Source organism: Lepidochelys kempii, chromosome 25, assembly GCF_965140265.1.
Source record: "Lepidochelys kempii isolate rLepKem1 chromosome 25, rLepKem1.hap2, whole genome shotgun sequence".
NCBI classification, from domain to species: Eukaryota; Metazoa; Chordata; order Testudines; family Cheloniidae; genus Lepidochelys; species Lepidochelys kempii.
The window spans coordinates 3,545,462-3,564,887 of NC_133280.1; the positions used below are offsets into that span (position 1 = coordinate 3,545,462).

The 19,426-nt window shown below is 55.0% G+C and overlaps 1 protein-coding gene across 11 annotated transcripts in view; it reads right to left on the bottom strand.

The window, feature by feature from the left end:
* Positions 1-19,426, bottom strand: part of FBN3 (fibrillin 3) — a 312,259-nt gene that overhangs the window by 48,770 nt on the left and 244,063 nt on the right. For all 11 annotated transcript variants that reach the window (XR_012156160.1, XM_073323920.1, XM_073323921.1 and 8 more), the window contains 4 exons: positions 18,764-18,889; positions 17,624-17,746; positions 17,089-17,211; positions 12,298-12,459 (listed from right to left, as the gene is read on the bottom strand). Coding sequence is in view for 10 of the 11 variants with exons in the window: in XM_073323920.1 (XP_073180021.1) it covers positions 12,298-12,459; positions 17,089-17,211; positions 17,624-17,746; positions 18,764-18,889 (534 nt within the window). In the remaining variant the exon portion in view is untranslated. The remainder of the gene's footprint in view (positions 1-12,297; positions 12,460-17,088; positions 17,212-17,623; positions 17,747-18,763; positions 18,890-19,426) is intronic.

Consider the following 19,426-nt stretch of genomic DNA (forward strand, 5'->3'; position numbering starts at 1 on the left):
CTGTCCCAGCCTGTCCCATGCCTGCCCAGCCTCCAGCCCAGCTCATCACACCCTGATCCAGAGTGATGCTCCCAGGAGAAAGGAACAACCAAAGGTAGGAGAATGGATAACAAGAGGAAATATAGTGGGAGATCTTAATTTCCCAGATAGTGATTGCAGGACAAATGCTACTAGTAAGAGTAGGGCCCAGATATTCCTGGATGTGATAGCTGACAGATTTTTTCACCAAATAGTCACTGAACCAACAAGAGGCCATGCCATGTTACATTTAGCATTGGTAAGTAGTGAGGTAGAAGAACTGTTTGCAGAGGACAATTTTGGTTTGAGTGATCATGAGTTAATTTAGTTTAAATTACACAGAAGACTAAACAAAAACAGATCTGCAACTAGGGGCCTCAATTTCAAAGTGGCAAACTTAAAAAAATAAGGGAATTACTTCAGGAAGTGGACTGGACAGAAGAACTCAATTTCTGCAACTTCGACTTAAAGTAATTCCAAGATTCCTCCACATTTAGATACTTATCTGGAGCCTGCATCCAAGCAAGGGGAAAAATTTGTAGGGAAGGGTGGCAGAGTAAGCTGGATGAACAAGCAGGTGATTAAGAGAAAGCAGAAAACCTACAAGGAATGGAAGATGAGATGGATCAGCAAGGAAAGCTACCTCTTGGAGGTCAGAAAGTATAGGGAAAAGTGAGAATTGCCAACAGCCAGGCAGAGCTGGACCTTGCAAAGGGAATTAAAACCAACAGTAAAAGGTTCTATAGCCATATAAATAAATAAAATAAAATAAAAACAAGGAAAGAAGAAGTGGGACCGCTAAGCACTGAGGATGGGGTGGAGATTAAAGATCATCTAGGCATGATCAACACCTAAACGAATACTTTGCCTCAGTTTTTAATGAGGAGCTTAAGGGTAGTAGCAGGGTGGCTAATGGAAATGAGGATATGGAAGTAGAAGTTACCACCTCTGAGGTGAAAGCCAAACTCAAATGGCTTAATGGGACCAAACTGGGGGGCCTGAATAATCTCCATCCAAGAATATTAAAGGAACCGGCACATAAAATGGCAAGCCCAATAGCAAGGATTTTTAATGAATCTATAAATTTAGCAGTCATACATTATGACTGGAGAGTTGCAAATATAGTACCTATATTTAAGAAAAAAAAAAGAAGTGATCTGGAAAACTAGAGGTCAGTTAATTTGACCTCAATTGCATGCAAGGTCTTGGAACAAATTTTGAAAGAGAAAGTAGATAAGGACAAATAGGTAAATGGTAACTGGGATAAAACATGACATAGTTTTACTAAAGATCTGTTTCTTTTGAGAAGATAACTGATTTTCCAGACAAGGAAATTCAGTAGGTCTAATCTACCAGGATTTCTGTACAGCATTAGTACAGTTCCACATGAGAAATTATTAGTTAAACCGGAGAAGATGGGGATTAATACAAGAACCAAAAGGTGGGTAAGGAACTGGTTAAAGGGGAGACTACAGCAGGTCATACTGAAAAATGAACTGTCAGGCTGGAGGGAGGTTCTAATGGAATTCCTCAGGCCTTGGGCCAATCTTATTTAACATTTTCATTAATGACCTTGGCACAAAAAGTGGGAGTGTGCTAAGAAAATTTGCGGATGATACAAAGTTGGGGGGTATTACCAATATGGAGGAGGACTGGAATATCATACAAGAAGATCTGGATGACCTTGAAAACTGGAGTAATAGAAATGGAATGAAATTTAATAGTGCAAATTTCAAGGTCATGCACATATAGACTAACAACAAGAATGTTGGTATAAGCTGGGGACGAACCAGTTGGAAGTGCCAGAGGAGGAGAAAGGTCTGGCTGTGTTGGTTGACCACAGGATAACAATGAGCCACCATTGTGATGCGGCCATGAAAAAGGCTACTGAAATCCTAGGATGCATCAGGTGAGGTACAAGGCACTGGTGAGATCTCACCTGGAATAGTGTGTGCAGTTCTGGTCTCTCATGTTTAAGAGAGATGGATTCAAACTGGAACAGGTGCAGAGAAGGGCTATTCAGATGATGAGAGGAATGGAGAAAAAACAGTTACTAACCTTTCTGTAAGTGTTTTTTTTCAAGATGTGTTGCACAACTCGATTCCACGGTCAGTGTTTGGGCACTCCAGTGCACAGGCGTCAGAAAATTTTTACCCTTAATGTTACTCGTCATGGTGGCCCGAGCGCCCCCTGCTGTCATGTGCATATTGCACAGGCATGAAGGGCTGAGCTGCCCCAACCTCCCTCAGCTCCTTTCTACTGAAGCAACTCCAATGGAGAAGGGAGGGAGGACGGGTCATGGAATGGACATGCGCAATACATCTCGAAGAACAACAGTTATGGCAAGGTTAGTGACCGTGTTTTATTCTTCGAGTGATTGCCCATGCCCATTCCACGGCAGGTGACTCACAAGCATCCCCTCCAGAGATAGGTTCAGAGTCTATTTGAACAGGGACTGGGGGACCACTTGTCCATCATCTCTAGATTGCTGAGGGATTGTGTAGTGAGAGGCAAACATGTGACTGATGACCAGGCTGCTGCTTTGCAAATGTCTAATTTGAGCCAGAAATGCTGCAGAGGCCACTTGGGATCCAGTCAAATGACCTACTACACTATCTGGTGGCTTCACGTTAGCCAACTGGTAACACCAGTGAATACAACTGGATACCATGATGAAATCCTCTGTGTGGAAACTGGACTGCCCTTCAGTCTCTCTGCAAATGCAATAAACTGTTGAGACAAAGACCTGAAAGTTGTAGTCCAGTCCAGATAAATGCTAACACTCTCATAATGTCGAATGTTTGCAGTGTCTCCTCTCCTTTACTACCATGAAGTTTGGGAAGATCAGGAAGCAAACTACCTAGGTTTATATGAAAAGTGGAGACCAGTTCTGTAGAAATACTTGGATGGAATGATGGTAGACTTTATTTACGTAAAAACAGTACATGGTGATGGAGGGGCTGATACTAATGCTCTCAACTCCCCATCTCTTCTGGCTGATGTGTAATAGCTACTGAAAATGCTATCTTTGTTGAAAGGTGCAACAGAGAGCAGGTCGCTAGAGGCTCACAGGGGGACCTGTAAACTTTGCTCCATGAAAGAGTTGGATTCCGTACGCATGCAAACGGTCTGTCGAATCCCTTTCAAACTCCTGGGGGCATTGAGTTGGGGAAAAGGAAGCAGTTATCTGCAGAGGATGGAATGCTGGTACAGCTGCAAGATGAACTCTGATCCACCCAATCACCAATCCTTGCTGTTTCAGACACAAAAGAGAGTCCAGCACATGCAGAATAGAAGCTAGAATAGCTCTCCACCTTGACCAGACAGAAAACCTCTTCCACTTCACAGGGTAAATTTCCTTGCTGATGGTTTTCTCCTATTCAGCAGTGTCCCCGGCACCTCTCTGGAGCAGGACTCCTCTGCTGATGGGAGACGGTAAGCCTGTAAGTCCAGAGCGAGGCTTCGCATTGTATGTACAGAAAGGCCCTTTGTCACCAGCACCAGCACCAGATAAATTCTGTTGTCTCTGTTGGAGACAGGCCTGCCTTGGCTACGTTGATCAGGAGGCTGAGCGCAATGAAGGGGGACTGGATTACACGAATGCTGGACACCCCTGAGATCAGCCAGGTGGCCAGGTAAGGGATCCCTAAGCTCCAGAGGAAAGCTGCTACCACCGCCATATGCTCTGTAGAAACACAAGGGGCAGCTGAGTGACTGAAGGGCTGTGAACTGCTCATGGCAGCCGCTGACAGTGAATCTCAGAAATTTTCTGTGGTGCTGATGAATCGCCATGTGAAAGTAGGCGTCCTTCAAGCTGCGAGCAGCATACCAGTCCCCTGGCTCCAGGGCAGGAATAATGGAAGCTAGAGTGACCATCTGGAATTTTGATTTTTTTCAGGAACTTGTTTAACTGCCTTAGATCTAAAATTAGGCCTTTTTTCCCCAATACTTCCTGATCCTGAAGGAAAAAGGGGGTTTGCCTTCAGGATCAGGACGTATTGGGAGAAAAACCCCTTTCCCCTGAAAAAAGGAGGGACCTCCTAGATAGCTCCTCCGAGGACCTCTGGCAGTAATACTATCTCATGAGAGGGCTCCCTACAGAGGGATGGGTGGGGGGAATAGGGCTAGCAATAATTGGAGTGTATATCTGACTTTCACCATGCTTAGAACCCACCGATCTGTTGTGGTGTGGGCCCAAGCATGACAGACATGTGGGACATTGGAAAAGAAAAAGACGGCCCTCTGGGAACTGGTCATCTGCTCTTGGCCTGCCCCTACCCATGGGCTCTCAGAAGATGCTGCCTGCCTTGAAGAAGTGGCGGCTGGGAAGCAGAGGGAGGTGGTGGTGGTTTGTCACCTCTGCTCCTTCTCCTTGGCAGGTGTTGGGCTCGAGGAGCAAACCCCTGAAAATGCTGGGACTGATGAGGATGGAACGCCTTCCACCTCACTCGATATTAGGAAAAACTCTTTCACTAGTAGGGTGGTGAAACACTGGAATGCGTTACCTACGGAGGTGGTGGAATCTCCTTCCTTAGAGGTTTTTAAGGCCCAGCTTGACAGAGCCCTGGCTGGGATGATTTAATTGGGGATGGGTCCTGCTTTGAGCAGGGGGTGGGACTAGAACCTCCTGAGGTCCCTTCCAGCCCTGATATTCTATGACTCTATGATTCTCACTGCTGGGGCGGAAACGCCCAGGGATTTCAGGGCCGCTCTAGAGTCTTTGAGACGCCGCAGAGTCTTGTCCCTCGTTTCTGAGGAGAGCGTCAGCCCTTCCGAAGGGAAGTCCCGGACTGTCTGTGTCTGCCACGCCTCTGGAGGGAGGCCAGAAGCGTGTAACCGGGGTGAGTACTACCACATGGAAGCAGCGCTGCCATGTGCTGCGTGCTGCAGAGTCTGCTGCATCGAGACCTGCCTGCAGAGCCGTTCTGGTGACCAAACTGCTCTCCTCTACTGAAGACTGGAACTCCTGCTTCACCTCATCTGAGAGCTCGTCTTTGAACCGTATCCCACCGGGTGAAATCCTGGCGCACAAGCAAAGCTTGCTAGTTTGCAATGCAAAGTTGGAGGCGCTCCGTCTCTCCTTTGCATTGGCTACTGGCACTACAAGGGAGCCTGGAGGAGGATGGCTATATGGTGCTCTAACTCCGGGAGGGGACACTGTACCATCTCTCCCAGCTTTTTGCAGTCAGAAGCAGAGAAGCCAAGGTCTGCCAGAGGACAGCTAAGATAGCTTTATTTATCAGGAGAGCTGTTCTTGCTGGAGCCACAGATCTCAGAATGAGGAGTCCTTGTAGCACCTTATAGACTAACAAATTTATTTGGGCATAAGCTTTCGTGGGCTAAACCCACTTCATCGGATGCATGCAGTGGAAAATACAGTAGGAAGATATATATACACAGAGAACATGAAAAAATGGGGGTTGCCATATCAAGTCTCACGAGACTAATCAATTAAGGTGGGCTATTCTCAGCCGGAGAAAAAAACCTTTTGTAGTGATAATCAGGATGATCATTTAAACAGTAACAAGAAGGTGTGAATAACAGTAGAGGAAAAATTAGCATGGGGAAATAGTTTTTACTTTGTGTAATGACTCATCCTCTCCCAGTCTTTATTCAAGCCTAAGGTAATGGTGTCCAGTTCGCAAATTAATTCCAGTTCTGCAGAATAAAGACTGGGAGTGGATGAGTCATTACACAAAGTAAAAACTATTTCCCCATGCTAATTTTTCCCCTACTGTCATAAATATAAAGGGAAGGGGAAACACCTTTAAAATCCCCCCTGGCCAGAGGAAAAATCCTTTCACCTGTAAAGGGTTAAGAAGCTAGGATAACCTCGCTGGCACCTGTCCAGAATGACTAATGAGGAGACAAGATACTGTCAAAAGCTGGGAGGAGGGAGAAAAACAAAGGGCCTCTGTCTGTCTGTGTGATGCTTTTGCCGGGGACAGAACAGGAATGGAGTCTTAAAACTTAGTAAGTAATCTAGCTAGATATACGTTAGATTATGATTTCTTTAAATGGCTGAGAAATTAAGTTGTGCTGAAAGGAATGGATATTCCTGTCTTTGTGTCTTTTTGTAACTTAAGGTTTTGCCTAGAGGGATTCTCTATGTTTTGAATCTAATTACCCTGTAAGGTATTCACCATCCTGATTTTACAGAGGTGATTCTTTTTACTTCTATTAAAATTCTTCTTTTCAAGAACTGAATGCTTTTTTTCATTGTTCTTAAGATCCAAGGGTTTGGGTCTGTGGTCACCTATGCAAACTGGTGAGGATTTTTACCAAACCTTCCCCAGGAAGTGGGATGCAAGGGTTGGGAGGATTTTTTGGGGAAAGACGTTTCCTAACAATGCTTTCCTAATAAAAATAAACCCAGATAAACGTTTGGTGGTGGCAGTGGAGGTCCAAGGGCAAAGGGTAAAATAATTTGTACCTTGGGGAAGTTTTAACCTAAGCTGGTAAAAGTAAGCTTAGGAGGTTTTCATGCAGGTCCCCACATCTGTACCCTAGAGTTCAGAGTGGGGAAGGAACCTTGACACCTACTGTTACTCATACCTTCTTATTACTGTTTGAAATGGACCATCCTGATTATCACTACAAAAGTTTTTTTTTCTCCTGCTGAGAATAGCCCACCTTAATTGATTAGTCTTGTTAGAGTTGGTATGGCAACCCTCATTTTTTTATGTTCTCTGTATATCTATCTATCTATCTAACCTATATCTATATCTATATCTATCTTCCTACTGTATTTTCCACTGCATGCATCTGATGAAGTGGGTTTAGCCCACGAAAGTTTATGCCCAAATAAATTTGTTAGTCTATAAGGTGCCACAAGTATTCCTCATTCTTTTTGCTGATACAGACTAACATGGCTACCTAGTGACAGAGGATGTGGAAAAAGCTAATGTACTCAATGCTTTTTTTGCCTCTGTCTTCACGCACAAGGTCAGATCCCAGACTACTGCACAGGGCAGCACAGCATGGGGAGGAGGTGACCAGCCTTCTGTGGAGAAAGAAGTGGTTCGGGACTATGTAGAAAAGCTGGACGAGCACAAGTCCATGGGGTCGGATGCGCTGCATCCGAGAGTGCTAAAGGAGTTGGCAGATATGATTGCAGAGCCATTGGCCATTATCTTTGAAAACTCATGGCGATCGGGGGAAGTCCCGGACGACTGGAAAAAGGCTAATGTACTGCCCATCTTTACAAAAGGGAAGAAGGAGGATCCGGGGAACTACAGGCCAGTCAGCCGCACCTCAGTCCCTGGAAAAATCATGGAGCAGGTCCTCAAGGAATCAATTGTGAAGCACTTAGAGGAGAGGAAAGTGATCAGGAACAGTCAGCATGGATTCACCAAGGGCAAGTCATGCCTGACTAATCTAATTGCCTTCTATGATGAGATAACTGGCTCTGTGGATAAGGGGAAAGCAGTGGATGTGTTGTTCCTTGACTTTAGCAAAGCTTTTGACATGGTCTCCCACAGTATTCTTGCCAGCAAGTTAAAGAAGTATGGGCTGGATGAATGGACTATAAGGTGGATAGAAAGCTGGCTAGATTGTCGGGCTCAACGGGTAGTGATCAACCGCTCCATGTCTTGTTGGCAGCTGGTATCAAGTGGAGTGCCGCAAGGATCAGTCCTGGGGCCGATTTTGTTCAATATCTTCATAAATGATCTGGAGGATGGTGTGGATTGCACCCTCAGCAAGTTTGCAGATGACACTAAACTGGGAGGAGAGGTAGATATACTGGAGGGTAGGGATAGGATACAGAGGGACCTAGACAAATTAGAGGATTGGGCCAAAAGAAATCTGATGAGGTTCAAGAAGGACAAGTGCAGGGTCCTGCACTTAGGATGGAAGAATCCCAGGCACCGCTACAGACTAGGGACTGAATGGTTAGGCAGCAGTTCTGCAGAAAAGGACCTAGGGGTTACAGCGGATGAGAAGCTGGATATGAGTCAACAGTGTGCCCTTGTTGCCAAGAAGGCCAATGGCATTTTGGGATGTATAAGTAGGGGCATTGCCAGCAGATCGAGGGACATGATCGTTCCCCTCTATTCGACATTGGTGAGGCCTCATCTGGAGTACTGTGTCCAGTTTTGCGCCCCACACTACAAGAAGGATGTGAAAAAATTGGAAAGCATCCAGCGGAGGGCAACAAAAATGATTAGGGGACTGGAACACATGACTTATGAGGAGAGGCTGAGGGAACTGGGATTGTTTAGTCTGCGGAAGAGAAGAATGAGGGGGGATTTGATAGCTGCTTTCAACTACCTGAAAGGGGGTTCCAAAGAGGATGGATCTAGACTGTTCTCAGTGGTAGCAGATAACAGAACAAGGAGTAATGGTCTCAAGTTGCAGTGCGGGAGGTTTAGGTTGGATATTAGGAAACACTATTTCACTAGGAGGGTGGTGAAACACTGGAATGCGTTACCTAGGGAGGTGGTGGAATCTCCTTCCTCAGAAGTTCTTAAGGTCAGGCTTGACAAAGCCCTGGCTGGGACGATTTATTTGGGGATTGGTCCTGCTTTGAGCAGGGGGTTGGACTAGATGACCTCCTGAGGTCCCTTCCAACCCTGATATTCTATGATTCTATGATTCTATCACTCTGAAACTGATCTCAGAATGTCGCCACTTGTGGGATTTTTCCTGGGCCTCCTCTGGGTGGACGTCTAGGGCATAACCATCCTCCTCAACGGCTCTGGATGAGTCTGAACATCACGAGGAGGCGGAGGAACAGGCTCCTTCACAATTGCCTCGTCAGGGGATGAGGAAGAGGATGCTATCGTTATCCTGGTCCAGGCTGTTTGTGACAGGGATCCCGACTCTGCCTGTGCCGGGCTCTGTGCCAACACTAGGGTGTTTGCAGTGTTAATGCTCCTGACGCTGAGTAGATGGAGCCAGCTGAGGAGGCTGCAGAGGGGGGAAGCCTCACACATTCCAAAAGGGTCACTGGTACAGCCCCGGTCCCCAACTACGTGTAGCTCAAGGGTCCCTTTGATCAGTCCCCTGGTGGTAGCGAGGCTCTGAGCAGGGCAGGCAGGTGGCATACTCCTGATCATGGGACTGGCTAGGCTGGAACACACAAGATCCTACTGCAGAGTTTGATAAGGAAGAAGATTCTTCTTGTGACCACGGCGATGCTGTACCCGCCGGCAGTGTGAAGGAGGCTCTGACTCTGAAGGAAAAGGAGCTGAGGAGATCATCTGTGGCTTTCTACGGCCTAGCGGGTATGCTGATGGCCAGATGCGATGGGGCTACATGGGCAGAGCTGAAGGCAGTGCCTTGGGTGTCGGTGCCAGGCAAGTTTCTTGAACTGATGGTGACAGTTTAACAACTCTCTCTCCGCCGCAAACACCCGGGAGTAGAAGGCACCGGGCAGACGCTCTGTGGTACCCGGCGCAAGGAGATGCTGATGAAGGTGCTCTGGGAGCCAGTCTCGACAGGCCCACGCTGGGCTGTGGAGTCAGTCAACTCCCCTGTTTAGAGGTGTGCTCAGAGGATTGTTTCTTCTGCAAACACCCTCCTGCCTTTGAAGAGGTGCACATGGACTGATGCCAAGGTGCTCGGGACCCAGCCAGGGGCAGATTGCTTCAATGGAGGATGTAGCACCGATGTTTCCATCTGGCTGCCCTGTCCTCTTTAGAATGGAGCTTAACGGCTTTGTACGCTTCTCACTCAGATGAGCTCCCCCAAACACTTAAGGCAGCTGGTGTGAGGGTCACTAGTAGGCACTGTCGTGAAACAAGGGCATCAGGGCTTGAAACCCAGGGAGTCTGGCATAGCTCGGGTGCAGGGGCCGGGACTCAGAGAGAGCACCCAGAGCCACACAAACAACAACAATTTTTTTTTCCTTTTTTTTTACTAATTAACTAACTATTGAGTTACATCAACTCTACACGGGCGCTGTGAACTCAGTTACACGAGCTCTACACGGGCGCTGTGTGCTCAGTTACACGAGCTCTACACGGGCGCTGTGCGCTCAGTTACACCAGCTCTACACGGTTGCTGTGCGCTCAGTTACACCAGCTCTACACGGGTGCTGTGCGCTCAGTTACACCAGCTCTACACGGGCCCTGTGCGCTCAGTTACACCAGCTCTACACGGGCCCTGTGCGGTCAGTTACACCAGCTCTACACGGGCGCTGTGTGCTCAGTTACACGAGCTCTACACGGGCGCTGTGCGCTCAGTTACACCAGCTCTACACGGTGGCTGTGTGCTCAGTTACACCAGCTCTACATGGGCCCTGTGCGCTCAGTTACACCAGCTCTACACGGGCGCTGTGTGCTCAGTTACACCAGTTCTACACGGGCCCTGTGCGCTCAGTTACACCAGCTCTACACGGTGGCTGTGTGCTCAGTTACACCAGCTCTACACGGGCCCTGTGCGCTCAGTTACACCAGCTCTACACGGGCGCTGTGAACTCAGTTACACGAGCTCTACACGGGCGCTGTGTGCTCAGTTACACGAGCTCTACACGGGCGCTGTGCGCTCAGTTACACCAGCTCTACACGGGCGCTGTGTGCTCAGTTACACCAGCTCTACACGGGCGCTGTGTGCTCAGTTACACCAGCTCTACACGGTTGCTGTGTGCTCAGTTACACCAGCTCTACACGGGCCCTGTGCGCTCAGTTACACCAGCTCTACACGGGCCCTGTGCGCTCAGTTACACCAGCTCTACACGGGCGCTGTGTGCTCAGTTACACCAGCTCTACACGGGCGCTGTGCGCTCAGTTACACCAGCTCTACACGGGCCCTGTGCGCTCAGTTACACCAGCTCTACACGGGCGCTGTGTGCTCAGTTACACCAGCTCTACACGGGCCCTGTGCGCTCAGTTACACCAGCTCTACACGGGCCCTGTGCGCTCAGTTACACCAGCTCTACACGGGCGCTGTGCGCTCAGTTACACCAGTGCTACACGGTGGCTGTGTGCTCAGTTACACCAGCTCTACACGGGCGCTGTGCGCTCAGTTACACCAGCTCTACACGGGCGCTGTGCGCTCAGTTACACCAGCTCTACACGGGCGCTGTGTGCTCAGTTACACCAGCTCTACACGGGCGCTGTGTGCTCAGTTACACCAGCTCTACACGGGCCCTGTGCGCTCAGTTACACCAGCTCTACAAGGTGCTGCTTGTAGTTTGAGTAACGACTTGGAGAAGCAAGGCCAGGGAGCTCCCACGACTGTTACAGGCTGTAGGAGGAAACTGAGGTGTCTGGGGCAGCTCCCCCTTTTATGCTGGATGATGTACGGGAGACAAAAGAGGGCACTCGGGCCCCCCCGACAGGTACCATCAAAGTTAAAAACTCCACCAGCTGTGCAATGGAGCTTGGCTTGTTTAGCCTGAGCGGACAAAGGCTGAGGGGAGATACGATCGCTCTCAATAAACCGGAGGGATAAACACCAACAGGTGGCGGAGTTCTCTAAGTTAAGGGCCAACCTTAGCACAAGAACAAATGTCTATAAACTGATCATCAGCAAGTTTGGGCTCAAAGTTCAATGAAGGTTTCTAACCAGCACAGGAGGAACAGCCTTCCATGGGGAATAGGCTTCCCAAACAGCCTACCCTGGCTCAAGACTGAGCCAGATACGTTCATGGAGGAGATGGTCTGAGGGGCCTGTCTACAACTTCATGTAGCCCATCCGCGACTGCTACTAGCAAATATCCCCAATGGCTGGTGATGGGACACTGGAGGGAACGGGCTGTGAGTTACTACAGAGATTCCTTTCCCAGGTGTCTGGCTCGTGGGTCTTGCCCACACGCTCATGGTCCAATTGATCACCACATTTGGTGTCAGGAGAGAATATTCCCCCAGGTCTGATTGGCAGAGATCCTGGTGGTTTTTTGCCTTCCTCTGCAGCCTGGGGCCCGGGTCACTTGGAGATTTGAACTAGAGTAAATGGTGAATTCTCTTTAAATCAAGATTTGAGGGCACCAGTTACTCAGCCAGAGTTCTGGGCCTATGACAGCAGTGGGTGGGTGAGGTTCTGTGGCCTGCAAAGTGCCAGAGGTCAGACTAGATGATCATGATGGTCCTGCCTGGTCTAAAAGTCTCTGTCCCACCTGCACTCAGCCCTCAGCTTATCCCACCCTCCCTGATACAGAGCGATGCAACCAGGCCCCACCTGTCCACCTGACCCCACTGCAGGCAGCGATGCAGCCCATACCCCTGCCCCCGATTCCCCATGTCCCAGGTCCAACCTGTCCTTGCCCTTTGGAGCACAGCAGAGCGCTAACCCCACTGCACGTGAGATTCACCCCAGAGCACTTCTCCTACTCACTTGTGTTGGCTGGAGGGCAGAGCTCACAGGGGTTCCCCCAGGCACGGCCCAGTGAGCAGCAGCAGGAGGCCCGAGTGACGCCCACCCCGATTTCAGCGCTGCACGAGATCCCACCATCCCCGCGGTCCTGAGTGTCTAGGAAACAGTTCCCGACGCGGGTGTCTGCACAGGGAGGGTAGAAAGGAGACAGTGAGCCTTGGGTGAGCAAAGCCCCCCATGCCGCCGCAGCTGGCAGAGAGGGAGGGCCGCAGCAGACCCTGGCAGCAATGGGGGAAGCCTCTGGCAATGGCCCAGGACCTGCCCCTCCTGATAACAGCAGAGTTCCCCTTGTCTGCCACCATCACCACAGTGCTGCAAAGCTCGCCTGCTTTCCCCAGGCCGCAACTCTGGCCCAGCCCCACAAAGGGACATAGCACCCAGCAAATCGCAGGAACACCCATGCCCCACAATGCTGAGTTAGGCACCCAGGTCCCTGGACAATGCATAGGGAGAGCATTCACAAAAATCCCCCTGGATTCACAAAAGCCAGCCTGCTCGGGAGCCTGCTGAGCTAGCCAGAGGGAGATCCTGACGCCGGGGTTGTGCTAAGCCCTGCTCCTCTCATGGAGTTCGGTAGGTCCCGGCTGCAGGGAGACGCTAGCTTGGCCAGCGAGCCGCAGGCGGGAGCCCTCTCCTGGAGGCTGGTGACTTAGCGCCGATGGGACTGCAGCTGGGAGGGCTGATTCCCGGCACGGCCGAGAGACCTGCGCTGGCTCGGCTCGAGCTAGCGCACTACAAGCGTGGACGCTGCAGCCTGGGGGTGGCTCCGGCTGTCTCCTGAGTCCAGGCTACCCTCAGGCGGCCAGCCCAAGCCATCACCTGTGCCACAATGTCCACGCTGCTGTTTTCAGTGGGCTCGCTCGGGCTGCTCACCCCGTGCTGGGAAGCCCCTCCCAGCTGCAGTGTGGCCGTACCTGTCTCGTTTCTAGCAAGACAGAGCGAGGTGCCCGCCCAGCTTCACACAGACCAGCCGGGGGAAGTGGGAGGAGGCAGCCCTGGGAGCCTGTAGCCCAGTGGCTGATCCCCCAGGGTAGGGAGAGGAGATCTGAGCCGGGGTCCCCCACCTCCCAGTGCACTGACCACTGAAGTGGTACCGCCCGCAAGTCTCCCGCAATCGTGCCTGTCAAAGTTGTTCCACTTTAATTAAATAATCAACTAATTAACATGAACTGGGCCAGAGAAAGACTCTGTGATGCTGTGTTTAGGGCCCCTGCCTGAGGGGTGGGAGACTCCGTTCAAATCCCTTCTCCCCATGAGGCAGAGGGGGAATTAAACCCAGGTCTGCCCCATCCTAGGTGAGTGCTGTAATCACTGGGCTCAAGGCTGTACGGGAGATTCCTGCCCCTCCCCCACAATTGGCTCCTGTGGAGTTAGGTGATCCCCGAGTACACCTGCTGGAGCGACCCCATGGGTATGACAGGCACAGGAGGCCTATCCCCCTGGTCCGTGGATTGCGCTGGGGCTTAGAAGGCAGGTAGCACCTGAGCACCTAGAGGGAGGCAGCTGTGCGCACGCCCAGAGGCAGGAACAGTGCAAGGTGCGGTCAGGGCAGCTGAGCAGGGTCTGTGGGTCACAGCGCAGGGTCGGGGTCAGGGTCTGTGGGTCACAGCGCAGGGTGGGGGTTGGGGCGGCTGAGCAGGGTCTGTGGGTCACAGCGCAGGGTCGGGGTCAGGGTCTGTGGGTCACAGCGCAGAGTGGGGGTCATGATCTGTGGGTCACAGTGCAGGGTCGGGGTCAGGGTCTGTGGGTCACAGTGCAGGGTGGGGGTCGGGGTCAGGGTCTGTGGGTCACAGTGCAGGGTCAGGGTCAGGGTCTGTGGGTCACAGGGCAGGGTGAGGGTCGGGGCGGCTGAGCAGGCTCTGTGGGTCACAGCGCAGGGTCGGGGTCAGAGTCTGTGGGTCACAGTGCAGGGTGGGGGTCGGGGCGGCTGAGTAGGGTCTATGGGTCACAGCGCAGGGTCGGGGTCAGGGTCTGTGGGTCACAGTGCAGGGTGGGGGTTGGGGCGGCTGAGCAGGGTCTGTGGGTCACAGCGCAGGGTTGGGGTCAGGGTCTGTGGGTCACAGCGCAGGGTGGGGGTTGGGGTCAGGGTTTGTGGGTCATAGTGCAGGGTGGGGGTTGGGGCGGCTGAGCAGGGTCTGTGGGTCACAGTGCAGGGTCGGGGTCAGGGTCTGTGGGTCACAGCGCAGGGTGGGGGTTGGGGCGGCTGAGCAGGGTCTGTGGGTCACAGCGCAGGGTGAGGGTTGGGGTCAGGGTCTGTGGGTCACAGTGCAGGGTCGGGGTCAGGGCGCCTGAGCAGGGTCTGTGGGTCACAGTGCAGGGTGGGAGTCAGGGTCTGTGGGACACAGTGCAGGGTGGGGGTCGGGGTCAGGGTCTTTGGGTCACAGTGCAGGGTCAGGGTCTGTGGGTCACAGCACAGGGTGGGGGTTGGGGTCAGGGTCTGTGGGTCACAGTGCAGGGTGGGGGTCGGGGTGACAGAGCAGGGTCTGTGGGTCACAGAGCAGGGTGGGGGTTGGGGCGGCTGAGCAGGGTCTGTGGGTCACAGTGCAGGGTTGGGGTCAGGGTCTGTGGGTCACAGCGCAGGGTGGGGGTCGGGGCGGCTGAGCAGGGTCTGTGGGTCACAGTGCAGGGTCAGGGTCAGGGTCTGTGGGTCACAGCGCAGGGTGCGGGTTGGGGTCAGGGTCTGTGGGTCACAGCGCAGTGTCGGGGTTGGGGTCAGGGTCTGTGGGTCACAGCACAGTGTGGGGGTCGGGGTCAGGGTCTGTGGGTCACAGCGCAGTGTGGGGGTCGGGGTCAGGGTCTGTGGGTCACAGTGCAGGGTTGGGGTTGGGGTCAGGGTCTGTGGGTCACAGCGCAGTGTGGGGGTCGGGGTCTGTGGGTTACAGCGCAGTGTGGGGGTCGGGGTCAGGGTCTGTGGGTCACAGCGCAGTGTGGGGGTCGGGGTCTGTGGGTCACAGCGCAGTGTGGGGGTCGGGGTGGCTGAGCCGGGTCTGTGGGTCACAGCGCAGTGTGGGGGTCGGGGTCAGGGTCTGTGGGTCACAGTGCAGGGTTGGGGTCAGGGTCTGTGGGTCACAGCGCAGGGTGGGGGTCGGGGCGGCTGAGCAGGGTCTGTGGGTCACAGTGCAGGGTCAGGGTCAGGGTCTGTGGGTCACAGCGCAGGGTGCGGGTTGGGGTCAGGGTCTGTGGGTCACAGCGCAGTGTGGGGGTCGGGGTGGCTGAGCAGGGTCTGTGGGTCACAGCACAGTGTGGGGGTCGGGGTCAGGGTCTGTGGGTCACAGTGCAGGGTTGGGGTCAGGGTCTGTGGGTCACAGCGCAGGGTGGGGGTCGGGGCGGCTGAGCAGGGTCTGTGGGTCACAGTGCAGGGTCAGGGTCAGGGTCTGTGGGTCACAGCGCAGGGTGCGGGTTGGGGTCAGGGTCTGTGGGTCACAGCGCAGTGTCGGGGTTGGGGTCAGGGTCTGTGGGTCACAGCACAGTGTGGGGGTCGGGGTCAGGGTCTGTGGGTCACAGCGCAGTGTGGGGGTCGGGGTCAGGGTCTGTGGGTCACAGTGCAGGGTGGGGGTCAGGGTCTGTGGGTCACAGTGCAGGGTCGGGGTTGGGGTCAGGGTCTGTGGGTCACAGCGCAGTGTGGGGGTCGGGGTCTGTGGGTTACAGCGCAGTGTGGGGGTCGGGGTCAGGGTCTGTGGGTCACAGCGCAGTGTGGGGGTCGGGGTCTGTGGGTCACAGCGCAGTGTGGGGGTCGGGGTGGCTGAGCCGGGTCTGTGGGTCACAGCGCAGTGTGGGGGTCGGGGTCAGGGTCTGTGGGTCACAGTGCAGGGTTGGGGTCAGGGTCTGTGGGTCACAGCGCAGGGTGGGGGTCGGGGCGGCTGAGCAGGGTCTGTGGGTCACAGTGCAGGGTCAGGGTCTGTGGGTCACAGCGCAGGGTGCGGGTTGGGGTCAGGGTCTGTGGGTCACAGCGCAGTGTGGGGGTCGGGGTGGCTGAGCAGGGTCTGTGGGTCACAGCACAGTGTGGGGGTCGGGGTCAGGGTCTGTGGGTCACAGTGCAGGGTGGGGGTCAGGGTCTGTGGGTCACATTCACAGGCTCAGATCTTAAAGTGCAACAGATGCTGAGACAGGTAGCCTGGGGGAAACTCCCTCTGATTGGCTGCCTTCCCCACTGCCCTGCCTCCTGAGTCAGAGCAGCCAATCAGGGCTGCCGAAGGAGGGAGATGGTGCTCTCCCTGCATTCCCAGGGCCGACAGGAGGGGTGTGGAGGAGGGAGCAGAAAGAGCTGAGCAACTCGAGGTGGCTCTTCTGGCCCCTCACCCACCCTCCTGTGAACAGTGGGGATCCCCCACCCCTGCCCCCACACCCACCATGTGTGTCCCTGACCAGGGCTGTGAGGACCTGGATGTGAGCAGACGGTGCTGGGGGCTGTGGAGGGAGCCAGCTATCAAGAAAAAGACATTGAATTAACCTGTGGAACTCACTGCCTCTAGTCTCCTGGAGGCCAAGGTCTGACTAGGACTGAAAGCAGGATTAGCACTTTGCCTGGAGAACGACCCCCCCAGTTACATGGGACAAGACAGAAACCTCAAGGGCATGAGCCACCCACGAGAGTCTGGAGCCAGAGAGAAACACCCCTCTAGGCAGGTTCTGCACCTCTCCTGTCTCCACCAATGAATGGGGCTGAGTGAACCCTGGAAAGGCTGGTTCACCCTGGGAGTGGGGACGGGGGAGGCCCTGGCGGGGCTGCTCTCTGCTGGAAGCTGCACTCACCCACGCAGCCCACTCCTGTGGGGTTCAGCTCGAAGTCCTGGGGGCAGTTGCACAGATAGCTGCCCGGGGTGTTGACGCACAGACCGTTGATGCAGTTCACGGGGTCCGCGCACTCGTTGACGTCTGCAGGGACGGGGACGGGGACGGGTCAGTATCAGGAGCAATCACTCATCACCAGGGAAACCTCAGCGATCGCCCCGGTTGGGAGGCAGAGCATTCCCACGCCCCAGGAGACGACAGACCACCCCTCCCCGCCCTGCCCTCTGCCAGGGCTCAGGCCTCAGGATCAGCCGAGCAACAGGCGGTCTACTGAGGCCGCTGCAGGGTCATGGGCACCTGGCCCTGGTTCGGCCGAGCCCTGCCCAGGGCAAACATGGAGCCCGCAGGGCCTGTCGCTCAGCTCCCGGGTGCCAGGCTCCCCTCCAGGGCTGGGACCAGTTCCTCCCCTGCAGGTGACCCCAGGACGCTGACCAGGGAGGGTCTCAGAGAACCAGTCCCCAGGGGACCCCCTGCCCCAGGCGCTGGCCCCAGCTACCTGTGCAGTTGCCTCCGCTCCTGTCGAGCTCATAGCCGTCATCACAGGCGCAGCGGAACATCCCAGGCAGGTTCTGGCAGCTCCCGAAGACGCAGATGTTCTGGAAGGTGCATTCATCGATGTCTGCCAGGGAGACAGAGCTGGGCACGTCAGAGCTAGCTGGGCTCTGGGGCCAGCGGAGCAGCTTCCCCACGACCCAACACGTGACAGCAACAACAGGCCAGGCCGGATTCCTGCCAGCCAGGATCGACTAGCCGTTCCCCCAGGGAGCTCTCCGTGGGAGGGAAGGGCCGGGCGCCTGCCACGGGGGATCTCCGTGGGAGGGGAAGGGCCGGGCGCCTGCCCCGGGGGATCTCCGTGGGAGGGGAAGGGCCGGGCGCCTGCCCCGGGGGATCTCCGTGGGAGGGGAAGGGCCGGGCGCCTGCCCCGGGGGATCTCCGTGGGAGGGGAAGGGCCGGGCGCCTGCCCCGGGGGATCTCCGTGGGAGGGGAAGGGCCGGGCGCCTGCCCCGGGGGATCTCCGTGGGAGGGGAAGGGCCGGGCGCCTGCCCCAGGGGATCTCCGTGGGAGGGGAGGGCCGGGCACCTGCCCCGGGGGATCTCCGTGGGAGGGGAAGGGTCGGGCGCCTGCCCCGGGGGATCTCCGTGGGAGGGGAGGGCCGGGCACCTGCCCCGGGGGATCTCCGTGGGAGGGGAAGGGCCGGGCGCCTGCCCCGGGGGATCTCTGGGCTCAGCAGACGTCACAGGCTCACCGAGGTGCTGCTAAGCAGCAGCAGCGGAGCAGGCAGCCAGAGCAGTGCAGTGGTCCGAGGTCTGCAGCCCAGCTGCGGCCAAGGGTGCTGTGGGGGGGGCTGGGCGTGATGTCTGAGCAGCCAGGCCACACTCATAGGCAGGAATTTGGGTGGCTCCTCGCACTCCCTGGAAAGAGGCCTCGGCCTTCCTGAGCCCACTACACCAGACGCCAGCTCCCTGGGTCCTCAGCTGCCTGGCTGGAGCCGGTGACTGGAGCGTTGGTGTGCTCCCTGGGGTGGCGGCAGGGCCAGAGCCCTGCACTGGGCAGCAGCATGGCGTGAAGGACCTGGCTGTGCTGGGGCAGCGTAGAAAAGCTGGGCAGTGCCGTGCTGCAGGAGCCGTGCTCTTACCCTGGCAGGCCCTGCTGTCCTCCGTGGGGTTGAAGCCCATCTCGCACTCGCAGCGGTAGCCCCCGGGCGCGTTCAGGCACTGCCCGTTCTCACACAGGTTCACGTTGTCCGCACACTCGTCCACGTCTGCAGGAGAGGTCACCAGCACGTCAACGCATCAGTGGGAAGAAGGCCGGAGCCTCCACCCCACCCAGGGAAACTCCCAGGAGCCGCCACAATCTTGTGCCCCCTCCCCCCGGCTCATGGGCAGCTGGAGGAGGCTCCACAGGAGAGGAAAGGAAGCTAGGTATTGTTGGGGGGGTTCCCAAAAGCACCTGCAGGAGATGCACGCTTTCGGGAGGGCTCCCTGACCTAGAGCAGGTTACCCATCCCCCACAGGCACGAAGGCAGGAGACCTCACAGCTCGTGATGGGACAGCTCTCAGTATGCCCTTGGCATGGGGAGCTGGCCAGAGTGCTCCCACCGTTAACGGGTGGATGGAGATGGGGGGATCCCATGAGTAACCGAGCGGGTGGGGGGTAGGGGGATCCCATGAGTAACCGAGCGGGTGGGGGGATCCCATGGGTAACCGAGCAGGTGGGGGTGGGGGGATCCCATGGGTAACCGAGCGGGTGGGGGGATCCCATGGGTAACCAAGCATGTGGGGATGGGAGGATCCCAAGA